The 18,879-nt window shown below is 44.7% G+C and overlaps 2 protein-coding genes across 8 annotated transcripts in view; one reads left to right on the forward strand and one right to left on the reverse strand.

The window, feature by feature from the left end:
• Positions 1-2,206, reverse strand: part of ATP7B (ATPase copper transporting beta) — a 74,746-nt gene extending 72,540 nt beyond the window's left edge. For 2 of the 6 annotated variants that reach the window (XM_078768220.1, XM_068135601.2), the window contains exons 1-2: positions 2,139-2,206; positions 1,671-1,829 (exon numbers count right to left, since the gene is read on the reverse strand). The gene's annotated coding sequence lies outside the window, so the exon portion shown is untranslated. Of the gene's footprint in view, positions 1-1,653; positions 1,902-2,138 lie in introns of those variants that run through there. The other 4 variants (XM_068135603.2, XM_068135599.2, XM_078768221.1 and 1 more) reach the window with 4 other exon arrangements.
• ALG11 (ALG11 alpha-1,2-mannosyltransferase) overlaps positions 1,878-18,879 on the forward strand; it is a 49,762-nt gene continuing 32,760 nt past the window's right edge. Inside the window, exons 1-3 of one of the 2 annotated variants that reach the window (XM_078768223.1) lie at positions 1,878-2,000; positions 4,513-4,766; positions 9,972-10,719. In XM_078768223.1, coding sequence (XP_078624349.1) covers positions 1,965-2,000; positions 4,513-4,766; positions 9,972-10,719 — 1,038 coding nt within the window. In that variant the 5' untranslated portion in view covers positions 1,878-1,964. Of the gene's footprint in view, positions 2,001-2,744; positions 2,789-4,512; positions 4,767-9,971; positions 10,720-18,879 lie in introns of those variants that run through there. The other variant, XM_078768224.1, reaches the window with a different exon arrangement.

The following is an 18,879-nucleotide window of genomic DNA, read 5'->3' on the forward strand; positions in this document are numbered from 1 at the left end:
TGATGGTGTGATCAGAGTAGAGTGGTGAAAAATACATCAGCTCCCATTAAATGTGCAACATCAGCTCACTCATTCAATTAGGTCCGAGGAGGGGATTCACAACTCAATTATGTTGTTGTTTTGGTCCTTGTTTGGCTGTTCATTCTGTCTCAAAGAGCAACCTAATTGGATCACGTGTCTCTCTCCCTCCTGCCTGCCCCTGACAGATCTGGTGTAGCTTTATCCAGCCCCCCTGTCCATGACAGATCTGGTGTAGCTTTCTACAGCCACCCTCTCCATGACAGATCACGTGGAGCTTCCTACAACCCCCCCCCTCTCCATGACAGATCTCGTGCAGCTTCCTAAAGCCCCCCTGTCCATGACAGATCACGTGTAGCTTCCTACAGCCCCTATGTCCATGACAGATCTGGTGTAGCTTTATACAGCCCCCCTTTCCATGTCAGATCTGGTGTAGCTTCCTACAGCCCCCCTGTCTATGGCAGATTTGGTGTACCTTTATACAGCCACCTTATCCATGACAAATCTGGTGTAGCTTTATACCCCCCCCCCCCTGTCCATGACAGATATCGTGCAGCTTCCTACAGCCCCCCTGTCCATGACAGATCACATGTAGCTTCCTTCAGCCCCTATGTCCATGACAGATCTGCTGTAGCTTTGTACAGCCCCCCTGTCTATGGCAGATCTGGTGTAGCTTTATACAGTCCCCCCTGTTTATGGCAGATCTGATGTAGCTTTATACAGCCCCCCCCCCTGTCTATGGCAGATCTGGTGTAGTTTTATACAGCCCCCCTGTCTATGGCAGATCTGGTGTAGCTTTATACAACCCCCCTATCCATGACAGATCTGGTGTAGCTTTATACAGCCCCCCCCCCCCCCCCCGTCTATGACAGATCTGGTGTAGCTTTATACAGCCCCCCTGCCCATGACAGATCTGGTGTATCTTTATACAGCCCCCCTGTCCATGTCAGATCTGGTGTAGCTTTATACAGCCCCCCTGTCCATGTCAGATCTGGTGTATCTTTATACAGCCCCCCTGTCCATGTCAGATCTGGTGTAGCTTTATACAGCCCCCCTGTCCATGACAGATCTGGTGTAGCTTTATACAGCCCCCTGTCCATGTCAGATCTGGTGTAGCTTTATACAGCCCCCCTGTCCATGTCAGATCTGGTGTATCTTTATACAGCCCCCCTGTCCATGTCAGATCTGGTGTAGCTTTATACAGCCCCCCTGTCCATGTCAGATCTGGTGTAGCTTTATACAGCCCCCCTGTCCATGTCAGATCTGGTGTATCTTTATACAGCCCCCCTGTCCATGTCAGATCTGGTGTAGCTTTATACAGCCCCCCTGTCCATGACAGATCTGGTGTAGCTTTATACAACCACAAATATTTAATTTGTTTTTGCACTTGTCATACGGAACAAACCACCAGACCGAGTGTTAAAACAACAAATGCCTGCCGTGCAGGACAGCCAGCTTAAACATTCGGGGATACGTGGCATTCACGTTCCACGACTCAGTACCTTAGTACCTTCAGGCGATTTGATTCCTCTCATTAAACCGAACCGGTCTCTGTTTGACCGTCCATCGACGACATTGTTGTTGTAATTTCGCTCCATCAGCATCTTTATCAACAACTTTCAAAATCAAACTCACCTCCAAATACCACTTACGGCATGTGCAGCGGTCTACCCGAAGACCGTCGCCCACACCTTCGGACTAGATCACCGGCGTACACCCTCACAGCTTCCAAAGACGAACCTTCAATGTTTCCGCGATACTTTAATCGGCCAGCCAAAGATGTCCGACGAAGCGGTCACAAGGACAGGAAACTGCGTGAGAGACAGCACGGGGTCACCGTCACCAACTGGAACATGTCCATAACAAACATGAAACAAGACTTCGATCGACACACGAAATAGCGAGTCTGTTCTCGTAGATGGAAGAAAAAGGACCGAAGACCGCCTATGAGGAGCCAGCGAATGGTTAACACCGGTCGACAGGTAAATGTCATCTACGTCATTTTACTACCTCAGAAAAAATATTTTATTAAGCTCAGAACTAGATGCTCGAATAGATTAAAGTGAATGTTGTCGCTAATCGACGTGGATTCATTCATGAGCTTCGCCAACAAGACTTACACCAGCAACACTTCATGACGTCACAGAATTTCACTTCAGGCTGGCACGTCAACGGGATGACGTCGGTCGGCAGGTCTTCGTCAACGGGATGACGTCAGGTCTTCGAGGAAAAGATGAACGTCAATTTGTATTGCAGTAATAATATTAATATGTAGGTTAATGAGGGTAGAAAATATCATGATTTTAGATTGGGATGATCTGAGATGGTGGTGAACTATATAAGTATATATTATCTATAACTACTATAATAACTAACTATATCATTATAAGTGCTACTCTATAAAGACTATAAATAATCAGTGTTCAGTAGAATTTGAAGACATATTTGCGTTTGTACATATACATCGACATATAAAATGCACATATATTTGCTTATTTAGCACATTCGGATTTTCCTCACGGGCCGTGTATAAACACTTATATCGTGTTGTCTGTCAGGTCTCTTCATGATCAATGTGAGTGGTTGTTTTTATATGCTGTACGTGCAATAAAGTATCTAAAATAAATAAAAATCGCCAACAGTGATTTAGAAACTGCAACAATAGTTAAGTATTTGTTATATTTATCTTTTTTGGTTTCACTCATAATACGTTCCCGGAAGAGGAAGTGACGACATTCATTTCATTGATACAGCATCATTTGCTTCTTCCGTGAGTTTGTGTTCGGATGGGCTTATATTCCCTTATCGCCTTATGCCTTAACCCTTAATGCATTCGTTCGCATCACTCTGTTCCCATAACCATTCTCCTCACAGCTCTATCCTCTTCCTTCTGTGTTCAAAACTACACGTGTTATTCATTCCTTTCTTCTTGTCCATTCATCGCGAGCTCTTCCTCTTTACCTTAGGAGCCTTGCTATTTCACCTTTAAATTTATCTCCTCACAGGACTCCTCTCGAGCAACAACTGACGTCGATAAATAATCCCAACCTTTATCATCTCTTCTCTTAGCGAGGGTCTTGCCCTTATGTTAGACTCCTATAAATCAAATCAACAAACGAGATAGGAACACCGTAGTTTTGTGTGACAACGACACGAAAGTTATAATCATGATGTGCTCCATTAGGATGGCGCAAAGTGGTCCTTGAGTTATCTACATATTACATACACAAAGGATGAGGTTTTGGGGGGAGAGAAGTGATGAAGGGTGACAAGAGGGGAGAGGGATATTTGTGAAAGGGAGTAATAAATATTCTTCCATTTTTTGGATACCAAGTCGAGGCTGGTGTGGAAGAGCCAGTACGTAGAATGGAGCAGGACATAACCAAACAAAATGGAGAGTATAAAGATTGGGGAAACACACCAACAGCAAGGTTGAGGGACAAAATAGAGTACGAAGGATAACGGTAGGGGAGGGTTCATGGGGTGGACAAAATATGGACACAGAAGTAAATTCTCAGGAAGGAGAAACTGGAAATTTGGAAGTAGGTGGGCTTGGGGGATGGAGCTAATGGGGTGGAAAAGAACATGGTTTTGGATGGGGATGATCTGAGATAGTGGTGAACAGCTGTCATGAAGACCTGGAGGGAAGAATGAGGTTTATGAGAATGTGGAAGTTGGTTACACATACGTGGACATATGCAGTGATTGTAGATTTAGGTCGTTTTACCCGAAGGGCATTGCTGGCGGGAGGCTCAGGTTCCTCGTGGGAGATGGCGATGATCTTGAAAGCCTTGGTCTCCACACTGTCAACATGTGAGACAGGGGAGGCCAGAAGGGAGAGCAGTACTCCATCAGGCTGTGGATGAAGGCCTTGTTGGTGGATAAGAGTTTAGGTGTGCCAAGGAAGGACTTTGCACGATGGTCGGTGAATGGCTTTGGAGGCCGACTTAGAAATGTGGTTTGCCCAAGAAAGATCATATTGTGGCGGGCACAAGGGGTAATAATTCCGCGCACCAGTGGGTGGCGCGAGCGTCCAGGCGGGGAACTGAAATGCATGCCCCGCCTTTCGGCCGATCGGCCACGCCCGGGGGCAAGGCGTGGCCTCGGAACATATATATGCGGGCTCTAAGCTCGAGCCCGCCCAGTGCTGATGAGCGAGCTCTTAATAAAGACTCTTGTTTGTATTCACGCGTTGTGGCCTACCTCTCTGGCAATCGAGTCGTGTGTGCACAGCACCACAATATCTAATAATTTCCGATATAATAGGGGTTTTTTCCCTCTTCTAATATAAAGTTATTAACGCAAAGCAGTAGTATTTCCATTCAAAGTTTTAAAATCGCACTCTGCAGACTTGTTTACACGATACATGAATCTCAAATTGCTCCATCTGTAGATCTCTACCTCTAAGTCCCGTGAACTCATAACTCGTCATCTCTGTGGCCACCTCTCCATCCCGTAACCCTTCATGACCATCTTCCCTCTGCCAACTTGCAGGCAAGTTTCCAGATGTCTTGCAGCCTGGCCCCCTTGTTGGCTGTCATAGGCGGCCTGCTATCCTACGGCATGTGGCTTGCCTGGCTGGGCCTCGCTTATGCTGTCGGCTTTATAGCTGCCAGCAGGTTGTACTGTGCATGGCGTCGGCGAGGAGAGGCGCACCGTCCCGTTGTAGCATTCTTTCACCCATACTGCAATGCTGGTGGTGGAGGAGAAAGAGTACTATGGTGTGCTATCCGCGCTCTTCAAAAGAGGTATACTGGTACTATCATGACTTTTAGCTGTTACGGGTCAATTTTTTGTCCCCCGTTGCACCGCGGAGCGAAAGGGGGACTATGGTTTTCCCCTTCGTCCGTGTGTCCGTCCGTGCGTGCGGGCGTGTGTGTGGGCATGCGTGCGTGCGTAAGCGAAGGACCGCATTCGAATTTGGTGTGTGGGTGCAACCCACGTCAAAATCCAAGATGGCCGCCGCCATGTATGCCTGATGCCATGTATGTCTGAACCTTGTGAGCTGAATATCTTGAAAAATAAGCGAAGTACCAACTTCTAATCTGGTGTGTGGGTGTATCTAAGCACAAGGAAGAACGCTATTGAAAATTGGGTCGCTGCGTCAAAATCCAAGATGGCCACCGCCATGTATGTCTGAACCTTGTGAGATGAATGTCTTGAAAAATAAGCGAAGTACCAACTTCTAATTTTGTGTGTGGGTGTATCTCGGCATAAGGAAGAACGCTATTGAAAATTGGGTCGCCACGTCAAAATCCAAGATGGCCACCACCATATATATGTCTGAACCTTGTGAGCGAAATATCTCTAAAAATAAGCGAAGTACCAACTTCTAATCTGGTGTGTGGGTGTATCTAGGCACAAGGAAGAACTCTGTTTAAAATTGGGTCGCCACGTCAAAATCCAAGATGGCCGCCGCCATGTATGTCTGAACCTTGTGAGATGAATATCTTGAAAAATAAGCGAAGTACCAACTTCTAATTTGGTGTGTGGGTGTATCTCCGCATAAGGAAGAACCCTATTGAAAATTGGGTCGCCACGTCAAAATCCAAGATGGCCGCCTTGCGTCTTCCACTTTGTCAACTCGCATCACTTCACCGACGGGGGACCGAGGCGTAACGCTTGTTGTGTCAAAAAGTAACTTCAAGTCCTGCACACTACATCCAGACAATACATAAACATTGTATAATAACATGTGCTTTATCAATTCCAGAGCTGTATAAAAATTATTTACTTTGTAGGCAAAGACATACTATTGTAGAATTGCGCGACAATCCGTAAATATTGTACACAAAATATTTGTAGTGAAATAAAACTTGGTTTGTGTACTTTTTATTACTTCTGCCACCAAAGGTTTTCACCCTTGTGTTTATTTGTCTGTCTGTGAGCAGGATATGTCACAAAGTTATGGATGGGTTCGGACGAAATTTAGTGGACATGTTGTGTGTGTGTGAAACAAGGACAAATTGATGACATTTTGGTAAAGTGATTTTTAAAGTGATTCTTCACCATTGAGAGATCGGGCCAAAAATGGTATATAGTGGACGGCTTCTGATGAAACTTGTTGGATGAGTTGGTTCGGCGACAAGAACAAGCCGATTAGACTTTGGTTAAGGTCTGAATTCAGATGCGGCCTATCGGTGGGTTACAAACCGTAAACTATTCAGCCTGGTGGAGGTATGCGCTCTACTGAGTGCCGTTCTAGTTTTCTCACATTTTTTGCACTTATGTCTGGCTTTTTCATGAATTTCCAATTTGCATGCCCTGTCGGTAGTATCTCTTTAATTATGCCCTTGTAGGTGCAGACAGACCACACACGAGGTTCAGTGAGATGTGTGGCCTGCTTATTGGCACTCCTTACAGCAGCAGCTCACAACCACCAACATACCATTACCTCATACTGCTTGTATGCTCACGCCACGTGTAAGGAAGTACGAATCGAAGAAAATACAAGTTATTTTCTTGAGGGTGAATGTTTGTGAAGCACGATTCAGGTTGTATTCATCAACTCTAACTTGAAGCATCCCTTTAAAATCTATGAGGATGATAACCTTCAGGAGATGGATTCTAATTTTATAGTATAACGTGTCTCAAACACGTCATTTTGCATTGCTACTTGGATATTATGAAATTCTGGGAGTTAATTTCATGCAGACTCTGTGGTGTGATGGTTAGAGGGTCCGCTCCGAGTCTGCGAGGTCAGTGGTTCGAAGCAGACCCAGGCTGAGTCGTACTTAAAAGTATCTTAAAGTAGAACATGCTGATTCATTCCTTGCTTGCTGTTCAGGATTTACCATAAAAGTAGAAGAGCACAGACAAACAACCATACGTTGGCAATCATTGCGCAGGCTTTAATGTCCCTCATGACCTCCTGCGTTGTAGTTCCTTGTCAGGTAGCTCATTTTAATTAACTTTCATATTCTTTAAATCAGTCCATCCATACTTGAGCTCTAAATGAAGGCAATATCGTCCTGAACGGGTTTGACGAGATACGCATCTAACATGAAAGCCTGAGTTTTGTTGACCAGATTTCCTGTACAAAAGCAGGTGTGTAGTCCAGCCGGAGCGCACTTCTATTATTGTTACATGGTATAGGCAACACAGACCCGGACGAATTGCTGACTCCAACAAGGTCCAGAAGCGAAACAAACTTTCCAACCATTTTCTATCTAGATTTAATGAATTATCTTTTGTCGACAAAAAGTATTTACACCCTGGAAGATTTGACTGCATGGAAAAATTTGAATGCTTCCAACTAGTTGAAGTCTGGGACTCTGGGTGGATCAGTTCTTGTGAAGAATGGCGATCATGTGGTACGAACAAAGGTAGACCTATAATACAACAATGACACAGACTCAATTAAATTTTGGGTTCAAAAAGGTCAAAGACCTATGGTCAAGTGCCGTTTCATTGAAAATCTGTGTTACTGCAATAACTTATGAACAAACCACTCAAGAGATTTCAACCATACGTGACACCCTTATATAGACTGTAATACAAAGATTAACTGATTCAATTTTAGATTGCACAGGTCAAAGGTCATGTGCCCTTTTAAAATAATTGTGCAGACCACAGCTCGAGTTAGAAGCATCTGTTGTTTTCTCTCTCCTACTTATCTGTCTTCTCTCTCTCTCTCTGGACCTTTAATTTTTCATGTGACCTTTGATTGATACTAGGGCATGCCCGTACTATATATATATCTAAAATTATATCCCCCCCCTCTATTTACATGAAATGGTTTGGTCCAAAGCGAACGGCTTGCGAGTACGGTGACAATCCCCCCCCTCTATTTACATGAAATGGTTTGGTCCAAAGCGAACGGCTTGCGAGTACGGTGACAATCCCCCCCCTCTATTTACATGAAATGGTTTGGTCCAAAGCGAACGGCTTGCGAGTACGGTGACAATCCCCCCCCTCTATTTACATGAAATGGTTTGGTCCAAAGCGAACGGCTTGCGGAGTTTGGTAAAGAAATCGCCATAGCTCGGTAACTACTTGTCCGATTAATATGAAACCTTGAAAAGGCACATCCTCAGGTCCCCAGCAATATACCTGGCAAGTTTCAAGTATATCGGACCCGTGGTTGTCGAGAAACAGCGGTCACAGACAAACACACAGACATACACACATACACACACACACACACACACACACACACACACACACACACACACACACACACACAGAGATTACTGGAATTATAGATAGATAATACTGTTGCGGATATGAGGACTGTATATTTTTTTGATTGTGTGAATTATTATTATTGTTTATTGTGCGCCTCCTGCCTCCGGAGCTGTGTAAAGGTCAAAGGGCATCCCATAATTAGTCCATAAAGCATCCACACCACAGCCAATCATAGAATACCCCTGTTCAATAGTTATATCTTATTATGTGTTTTAGGGTAAGGCTGTGTCTCCCATTAATTGAAATACTCCATTGCACCAGTGAAAGAGATAGATTCCCTTCATTCCCATTCCCAAAACCTCCATTCCCCCTTTTCGTCGATTGGCAATTACCTCCCCTCCAATAACCGCCATTGACCACGAGGCAGGGTTGGGGAAGAAAGGCGGGTCCCCACCTCGTCATAGAGGGGAGGAGTGAGTCAGCCCCACTCAACCAACCACGAACAAGGGGTTGGACTTGGAGAGGGTGTGGAGAGAAACATCGAGGAGGTTCGCGAAGGTTGAGGGGCGGGGCCTATATAACCCGCAGGCAGGGCGTGTCCAAGAGGAGATGAGCTTTTACAGGCAGACGAGAGGGAGTCCAAGCCGTTGAGACGAGAGGAGGTCCAAGGCAGATGAGCTGAGAAGAGAGAGGGTCCAAGAAAGAGCTGAGTTGTGAGGTCCAACAAGCAGAGATCATTCAAGGAAGCACCAAGCCTGCTATTCGTCACCTTGCTCGCGAGCGGCAGCGTCTACAGCAGCAGCAGCAACAACGCTCGCCAACCGCTTAGGGACCTGGACGGCAGTTCGGAGCAGGGCCGCGAAGGAACGGCGGCTGCCCAACGTGCGGATCGTGCTGCCGGACCCAGTGGACTTTCCTCTCCTTCCAGCCAATTCCTGTCATCATTCCCCGTGTGAGTCGTCTTCGTTTGTTCTGTCCTGGGTAGGTCATTAAGTCTGTATAAGCTAAAGATTGCACTGTGTCACCTGCGTCTCATGTCCCTGTAAATAAACGTGACTGCTTGCTTCCTACTTATATGTGTAAATAATAAATCCAATTACTCTTCTGTACGTCTTCTCGTCTTATTCCTTTTCCTCTTTGCATTCGGTCGTTTTAGAGTTTTCCAGATTGGGCAGCTGCGGTGCGATACGGCCAAAGTTTGGGTGGAATCGGGTTCTAGTCGGGGAATAACTGTTCGGTCGCGGTCATACCAACCGCTCGGTCAAAATAACATCTTGTCCGCGACCCGCAACAATACGTAGCAGTGGGTTCACATCTAACGTGGGCGTATCCAATTACGCATTTGTGACAAATTCTACTTTGTAGTTCTGAAACTATTTCAAAATCAGGGTATACTGTATTACAAATGGGTGTTTGGGTGTTTTATGATTCATAAATTTAACCTCGATTCCTTTATTTTGTTCTCATGATTTTGAGGTTACCATGAATGAATGAATGATCGTTTTTAAGGCCATTTTCCCCGCTAGAGCGGGGGTTAGCCTTGCGGGCCCCATGACAATCATGGTTCCCTGTTTGAGGCAATGTTTTTATGGCCGGATGCCCTTCCTGACGCCAACCCTTAGTCACCTCTTACGATGCGCAGGGATATGAGCCATTACGATTGCCATTTGAGGTTACCATGAGCTATGCTTTTTCTATTATTGTTATTATGGTTATTATTGATAGCAATTTCCTTTTGGAATGTAACATTTGCTCTCAGAGTTTTCATTCTCCTCTGCGAAATGTTCGTGCCTTTTCTCTGATTGTTTTTTTTTTCATTTCCAAAGATACCCTGAGGCTTCGATTGTGGTGTATGGTGGTGAGGCTGGTGTATCTTCCACTGAGATTGCACATCGGCGATTTGGCATCTCCATCCAACTCCCCGTGTCCATAGTGCACCTTTGTTTGCGCTCCCTGCTTTCACCGACCTTGTACCCTCGCTTCACGCTGCTTGGCCAGGCACTTGGATCACTGCCGGTAGTCGCTGAGGCGGTGTTCCGCCGTCCGCCGGACATATTTGTGGATTCCACGGGTCATGCATTTGGCCTGCCACTTGCCTTTGCGCTTTCGGGTGCATGTACCGCCTGTTACGTGCACTACCCTACTGTTACCACGGAGATGGTAGAGGCCGTGGCATCAGGTATCTTGGCGCACAACAACGCAGAAGTGGTTGCCCAAAGTGCCGTACTTACTCGACTCAAGCTCATCTACTACCGTGCGTTTGCTCAGGCCTACGGTCTGGCTGGCAGTGCAGCCACAATCGTAATGGCAAACTCATCTTGGACACAGGCTCATCTTGCTACATTATGGTCGGGTGCAGTACCTCCACGTCTTGTCTTTCCACCCTGCGATGTTGCTTCCTTCCTTGACCTGCCCCTGGAGCGACCTAGAGAAATGGGGTGGCAAGATGGTAACGAAAGGGTGGAAATTGTTTCCATCGGACAGTTTCGGCCTGAGAAAAATCACGAGCTTCAGCTTCGAGCCTTTCGCTATTTCCTGGATGGCCTTGGACCTCTGCAGTACAATAACGTGACGGTAAGACCCAGTTTTCATTGCTTTGTTGAGGATCTCTATAATCATTTATGCACTTAAATACAGTCACGTGAAAAGTAAGTACACCCCATGTAAAGTTTTGACTTTTTCAACATATTTCAACATACAGCTATTTGATCTTCATTTCAACAATATTGACAGATAAAGGTGATATAATATAACAAATATCATGAAACATTTACATTTTGTAGTCCATTGTATAATTTAAATAAACATAAATGCAAATTTTGCATGTGGAAAAAGTAAGTACACCCCGACATTTATCACTACTTCAAATACCTAAAATTAGAATCAGGTGCACCAGCTCAGGTGCAAATGATTAGAACATCGTCAGAGAGGATCTTGGAGGAACCTGTCTTATTTAAACCTCAGACATTTAGTTTGGTTTGCTCTTTGTTGTTTAAGTGTGCGGCGTCACTTTGCCGAGATCAAAAGAGCTCTCCGAGGCCTTCAGAAAGAAGGTTATAGATGCCTACGAGTCTGGGAAGGGATTTAAAAAGATCTCCAAACAATTTGAAATCAATCATTCAACTGTCCGGAAGATCATCTACAAGTGGAGAAGATTCCAAACAGCTGCCAACTTGTTCAGGCCAGGCCGCCCCAGCAAGTTCAGCCCGAGAGCAGACCGCAAGATGCTGAAAGAAGTCTCGAAGAACCCCAGAATGTCATCACGGGACCTACAGGTAGCTCTTGCCACTGTTTGTCAAAGTGCACGAGTCTACCATTAGAAAGAGGCTGCACAAATTTGATCTACATGGGAGGTGTGCCAGGAGGAAGCCTTTGCTGTCCAGAAAGAACATCAGGGCAAGACTAAAGTTTGCCAATGAACACCAAGGCAAAGACCAGCACTTCTGGAACAATGTGCTCTGGACAGATGAGTCAAAGGTAGAGCTATTTGGCCACAGTACCAGAAGACATATTTGGCGAAAACCAAAGACAGTATTTGACCACAAGAACCTGATACCAACTGTAAAGCATGGTGGTGGAAATATTATGGTTTGGGGCAGCTTTGCTGCATCAGGGCTTGGGCAGCTCACCATTATAGAATCCACTATGAATTCTTCATTGTACCAGAGGGTGCTTGAGGATAATGTGGGGCCATCTGTCAGAAAGTTGAAGCTCAACCGAAGGTGGACCTTGCAACATGACAATGACCCTAAACATACCAGTAAATCCACCAAGGAATGGCTGAAAGGAAAGAAATGGAAGGTTCTGAAATGGCCAAGGCAAAGCCCGGATCTAAATCCCATCGAGATGTTGTGGGGGGATTTGAAACGAGCTGTGCATGCAAGAAACCCCTCAAACATCGCACAGCTGAAAGAATTCTGCATGGAGGAGTGGGCAAAAATTTCTCCCAGTCGATGTCAGAGACTGGTAGACAGTTATAAGAAACACCTACTTGAGGTTGTTTCTGCCAAAGGGGGCAATACCACCTATTAGAGCCAAGGGTATATTTACTTTTTCCACATGCGAAATTTGCATTTATGTTTATTTAAATTATACAATGGACTACAAAATGTAAATGTTTCATGATATTTGTTATATTACATCACCTTTATCTTTCAATATTGTTGGAATGAAGATCAAATGGCTGTATGTTGAAATATGTTGAAAAAGTCAAAACTTTACATGGGGTGTACTTACTTTTTCATGTGACTGTATATTTGAGTCCCTTTTTCTACACCTAGTTTTAGTAAAATGATGAAATTGTAATGATATTTTATTTATTTATTTACTGGCAGGGGTACTCAGCGTTTCCCGGTGCTGTTCTAATCCTGTTAGCATTTTGAAATCAAATTTTGTTTTTATTTTTTTGTGGGGCCTAAAACACTTCCCCACACCCACCTTGGAATGGGGTTGGGATTCATTTCATATTACCTTTCACATAGCAATAAAGGCTTCGGCATTGTAGAATGATAAAATATATATATATATATATATATATATATATATATATATTTCAAAATGTTCAAAAAGTATTTGCATAAAACAGTCCCTGTTACTTACTGATGATCCTCTGCAACAACCTATATGGATGTTTGTCTTTTCATCGTCAGAAAGGCATGCTGTTTTTTTTGGGAATTGGGGTGCTATTCCAATATGCCGAGGCCATTTGGCCCATCATGCATATGCTACACCAACACCACATTCTACCAAATATAAACTATCGGGGGAGGAGGGTACCCGGTGCTACTTCGCTCGGTGAGCTTTTCTTGGTGGTGGTTTCAGGACGTGTGAGGCATTGAAAGGTTATGGAGTTATTGGCCTCGTGGTGATTACCTTTTGTCTGCGGGCCAGCAGCGGCACTGCCTGACACCACATCCTAATATACACTTTATAGGCCAACTCTCTCTCTCTCTCTCTCTCTCTCTCTCTCTCTGTATGCATGTATTGATGTCTGACAATCATAGGAAAAAAACGGCTGGGTCAACCTCCACCAAACTTTGCATTTATGTGCCGGGCTTAGTATCCAGTGTTAGCAAGAGGATGTGGGGATGAGAACAGTGTGGCAGGCACAGGGATATAACTCGAGTGTTCTAAATACTTCCCGGTGTGTACTATAAAGAGTAATACATCCTGGTGTGTACCCTGGTTTAGAATAGGTACACTGTATCCATGCGTGTCGTAAGCGGCGACTAAAAGGGTTGGCGTCGGGAAGGGCATCCGTCCATAAAACATTGCCTCAAAATGGGAAACATGACAATTACAATTACATATGGGAAGGGTACAGCCCGAACTACCCTGTGGGGATCCTCACTCCCTCTCATCAAAAATCAAGGTGGAGAACCCAATCGAAGCAAGGGTGGAAATCACTCCATTTATGATGACGAAAAGGCCTGATGCCCCACGTGGAGATCGGTTTCTGAGGTTTGGGACATGGAATGTTGGGACAATGACAGGGAGATCAGGAGAAGTGGTGGAAGTATTGGTCAGAAGAAGAGTGGACATATGTTGTGCGCAGGAGACGAGATGGAAGGGAAGTGGTGTGAGAATGGTGAAGCGTAGGCAGGGACAGAAATACAAGTTTGTGTGGCAAGGGTGCCCAGAAGACGTGCATGGTGTTGGTGTCCTGTTTTCTGAGGAGTTTGTAGACAGTGTGGTGAGTGTGACTCGAGTGAGTGAAAGGTTGATGATGGTAAAAATGATGATTGGAAAGCTCTTGGTGAATCATCTCGGTATATGCTCTGCAGGTCGGTCGGTGCGATGAAGAGGACAGGTTGTGGTGTGCAATGGAGAAGCTGATGGAAAACGTGAAAGATGAGGAAGTTGTTGTGGTAGGAGGAGACCGAAATGGACATGTGGGAAGGAGTATAGACGGTTTTGAGGGAGACCATGGGGGTTATGGATATGGTGTGAGGAATGGAGAAGGTGAAAGGATTTTGGAGTTTGCTGATGGATCTGATTTGTTGATTTGTAATACTCAGTTCAAGAAAGAGGATAACAAGCTTGTTACATACACGTCGGGTGGGTCGACGACAACCGTTGACTACCTGATGGTGCGTAGGCGAGACAGGGGGCACCTCCGGGACAGAAAGGTGATCCCGGGGGAGGAGGCTGTTTCACAGCACCACTTGGTTGTCTGCGACATAAGGGTGAAAGGTGCGAGGAGAGCTCGGCGGGTGAAGTACCAACCGAGAATGAAGGTGTGGAGGTTGAAAGAGGTGACAGTGAGGGAGGCATTAAAAGAGAGGCTGGGTATGGTGGAGGATGATGTGGTTGAGCTTGAAAGTGGTTGGATGTCAAAGAAAGATAGTCTGTTGGGAGCCGTTGGTGAGGTATGTGGATGGACAAAAGGACCACCGAGGCACTCGGAAACATGGTCGTGGGATGTTGAAGTTGGAAAGAGGATTGACGAGAAGAGGAAGAAGTTCAAGGAGTGGCAGAAGGCGAAGGGTACGGGGACAGAAAAGGCAGAGCCTGAAAGTTATGAGGCAGCCAAGAAGGCTGCAAAGAAAAAGGTAGCAAAGGCGCAGGAGGCATATCGGAAAATGTTCGGAGAGCGCTTGGATTGCGGTATTCAGAGAGCGGTATTCAGGATTGCAAAGCAGATAGCGAAAGAGAGGTGCGATGTGATGGGGGTGAGTTGCTTGAAGGATGAAGTGGGACAAATCGTTGTGGACCCAAATGGAATTAAAGGAAGATGGAAGAGATATATGGAAATGCTGTTGAATGCAGAGAATGAATGGGATGGCAACATAGAGAGTAACCCAGTTTTAGGACTGGCAGAGAAGATAACTCAGAAGGAAGTTGAGGAAGCGATTAAAAACAATGAAGAGCAGAAAATCAGGGATGGCCGACGGGAGTTGTGGGAGATACGTTGAAGGCAGCACGAAGTTGGGGTGTGAGGAGAATGACAGAGATATGTAGTCTGGTGGTGAAAGAAGGCCGCATTCCAGTGGATTGGGGAACTGAGTACCCTTGTCCCTCTATACAAGAGGAAAGGTGACCCTCTGGACTGTGGCTCGTATCGAGCGATAAAGTTATTGGAGCATGGAATGAAGGTATTGGAAATGGTGTTGGAGAAGAGGATAAGGAAGAAAGTGAAAATCGATGAAATGCAGGTTGGATTTATGCCAGGAAGAGGAACACAGACGCGCTTTTTATTGTAAGGCAGTTGCAGGAGAAGTACATGGAGAGGAGGAAGAAGTTGTTTCTTGGGTTTGTTGATCTGGTGAAAGCATTCAATAGAGTTCCACGCGAAGTAGTGATGTGGGCATTGAGGAAGTTAGGAGTGGAGGAATGGTTGATCAGAGTAGTGATGGCAATGTACGAGAGAGCGCGCACAGCTGTAAGGACGAACGATGGGAACAGTCGTGAGTTTGAGGTGAAGGTGGGAGTGCATCAGGGGTCGGTACTAAGTCCACTATTATTTGTAGCTGTGTTGGAGGTGCTGGCTCGGAATGTAAAGGAGGGTATACCGTGGGAGTTGTTGAATGCAGATGATCTGGTGTTGATTGGGGAGAGTATGGATGGACTGAAGGAGAAGATGAACAAGTGGAAGGAATCTATGGAGGCAAAAGGTCTGAAGGTGAATATCGGAAAGACGAAGGTTATGGCAAGTGGTAAAGCATGTGGTGAGGTGGAAAGAACTGGGAAGTGGCCGTGTGCTGTGTGCAGGAAGGGTATAGGAGTGAACTCCATTCAATGTACAATGTGCGCTGAGTGGGTTCATCAAAAATGTCATGGTCTGAGAGGGTCATTAACCAGTGTGGCAGCTACATTCAAGTATAAGGTGTGCACAGAGGGAGCTGCAGACGGAGGAAATGTTGAGTTGGATCTTGGAGACGGCGTGAAGCTGGATGGTGTGAAAACATTTTGCTACCTCGGAGACATGCTGAATGGAGAAGGTGGATCAGACTCCGCAACGGTTGCTCGAGTGAGATGTGCGTGGAAGAAGTTTCGGGAACTGAGTGGCGTGCTGACGAGGAGGGGAGTGTCCTTGAAGCTGAAGGGAAAGGTGTATGCTGCATGTGTGAGAAGTGTTATGATTTATGGGAGTGAGACATGGGTAATGAACGTAGAGCAGCAACGAAGGCTGGAAAGGGTGGAAATACGAATGGTTCGGTGGATGTGTGGAGTATCGTTGAGAGAGAGAGAGGAAGACAAATGATGAATTGCGATAGATGATGGGAATAGAGCCTGTGTTGGATGCTGTGAAGAGAAACAGGTTAAGATGGTTTGGTCATGTGTTGAGGAAGGATGCAGGTTAAGATGGTTTGGTCATGTGTTGAGGAAGGATGATGACTGGTTGAGAAGAGTGATGGAAAAGAATGTAGAAGGAAGTAGAGGACGGGGAAGACCGAGAAAGACTTGGCTGAAGATGGTGGAAGAAGAAATGCGGGTAAGGGGGTTAACAAGGGGAGATGGAGAAAATAGGGCAAAATGGAGAATATTGTCATGGGGCCCTCAAGGTTAACCCCCACTCTAGCAGGGAAAATGGCCTTAAAATGCCTGTTGTTGTTTGTTGTTCTAAATCCAAATAAAATTAATATCGTCATGAAATGTTTTTTTATGATGACTCTCAAGACATTCAAAAAATTTAATTTGGAATTTCCAGACATATTTAAACTTCATTATCTCCACCACCAAAGGTGGATGGAGGTTATGTTTTCACCCCTGTCTGTCCGTTTGTGAACAAAATATCTGAAAAAGTTGTGGACGAATCCAGAGGACATTTGGCAGAGATGTCGTGTGTGTGCCACCGACGAAATTCTTAGATTTTGGTGAAGATCCGGATTCGGATCCTACTCCTATAATTTTTAAAGTGATTCTTCACCATTGGGAGATAGTACCAAAAACTATACATATCAGGATATCACAAAACGTTCTGGATGGATTTCGACGAAACTTGTTGGGCAGGTTGTGTGTTTGACAAGGAAGAATCGATTAAATCTCGGTGAAGATCCGGATCCGGATCCGGCCAGTAGAATTTTAAAGTGTTTCTTCACCATTGAGTGATATGGCCAACCAGGCAGAGTTATGTTCTCTACTGAGTGCCGTTCTAGTTACTCCCGCGAGGGAGTAATGCATTCGATCGTGTCAGTGCGTGTGTATGTTCGTGTGTTTGTGAACAAGATATCTGGAAAAGTTCTGAACGGATCTGGATGAAAGTTGGTGGGATGATTGCCTTTGGGATAAGGAAGAATTGATTTGTTTTTGGTGAAGCTCAGGATATTATTCCAGATCCAGGAATTTTTTGAAGGATTGTTTACCATTGGAAGATAGGGCTCGTTTTTTTAAAACATTATCTTCTATATATTCTATATTTAACATTGTGATATGAAAATAGTTTTCATATTTGTTGTAAATGTAGTTTAAACTCGTGGTTATGCGTTAGAGCGGTGTATTTTGTTAGCAGCGTCGTCTTCAAGGTTTAAAAAAAATAAAATAATAATAAAGACATTCTGTCATTTTAAAACCACCAAAGTGTGTATTCGGTCTCCCTGTTTCATAAAATGTATCATTTGATACGTATAATGCTTTAAAACTACCTCAACGAATGTCAATCGCGGTGTCAGTATTTGATGAACTTATAAAGACTTCGGTGACTTATAAGTGTGACCAGCATGTGCACGGGATTCTTCCCAGAAGAATAAGTGGTCGCACTAGCTTGTACGACTTAAAATGAGCGAGTTTTGTTTTGACGTTTGGGCCAGTTTTACATGTTGTATCCCTAAGGAATGAAACGAGCGTTTTTCCTGGCTTACAATTTTATTTGAAGTCACACATGCCTCAAAATACACTCACTTATGTAGAATTGAACGCTGAATCCGAAAATGTTAGTGAAAGTGCCTTGTTTTTGTAGCCGCGTCGCAGACACTGCTAATAGAGTGCCCTCTGCTGTTGTTGTTGTTATTCTTGTTCTTCTTCTTCTTGTTCTTGTTCTTGCAGAGAAGACAAAACCTCAAAGCTCCACCCATTCTGGGAACCATATCTCCACCCATTTTGGGAGAGGCTTCATATAAGCAAATATCCACCATTTTATTAACTCACATAGCTTTGAGGCCTGTTTTGTAGGCCCGTGGTGTCTTCCTCTCTCACACAGTTTTATTTCAAATCAAATTCGATATATCATTCCATTTTTCACAGTCGCTAACATAGTTTTAGACTCGGTTGAAAAAAAACGGGAAGAAAATCCGATGAAAGTTGCCCTTTATAGAACGAAATGAATTCTCAAAGGCCTGTAACTTCAAGTCCATTGAGATATATTTTTTTTAAATCGCGGCATGGTCAGTCATACACCGCCCGAAATAAGAGACGGGAAAATGCCGAGATATATATATTTTGTTTAAATCGCGGCATGGTCAGTCATACACCGCCCGAAATAACAGACGGGAAAATGCCGAGATATATAAAAAATTCGTCCATTTGATGACAATCGTCACGATGAAATATTTAATTTATACGTCGTCACAATAATGTGGAGAGAGGAGCATAGCTTCGTTCACGTGTCGCCACACACGGGAAATTGCCGAGATATATATATTTTAAATCGCGGCATGGTCAGTCATACACCGCCTGAAATAACAGACGGGAAAATGCCGAGATATATTAAAAATTCGTCGCCACACACGGGAAATTGCCGAGATATATTTTCACTTTGCACAAAAATAACATCAAGTAATCGAATCAATAGGAATG

Source organism: Myxine glutinosa, chromosome 14, assembly GCF_964187855.1.
Source record: "Myxine glutinosa chromosome 14, kmMyxGlut1.1, whole genome shotgun sequence".
NCBI classification, from domain to species: Eukaryota; Metazoa; Chordata; class Myxini; order Myxiniformes; family Myxinidae; genus Myxine; species Myxine glutinosa.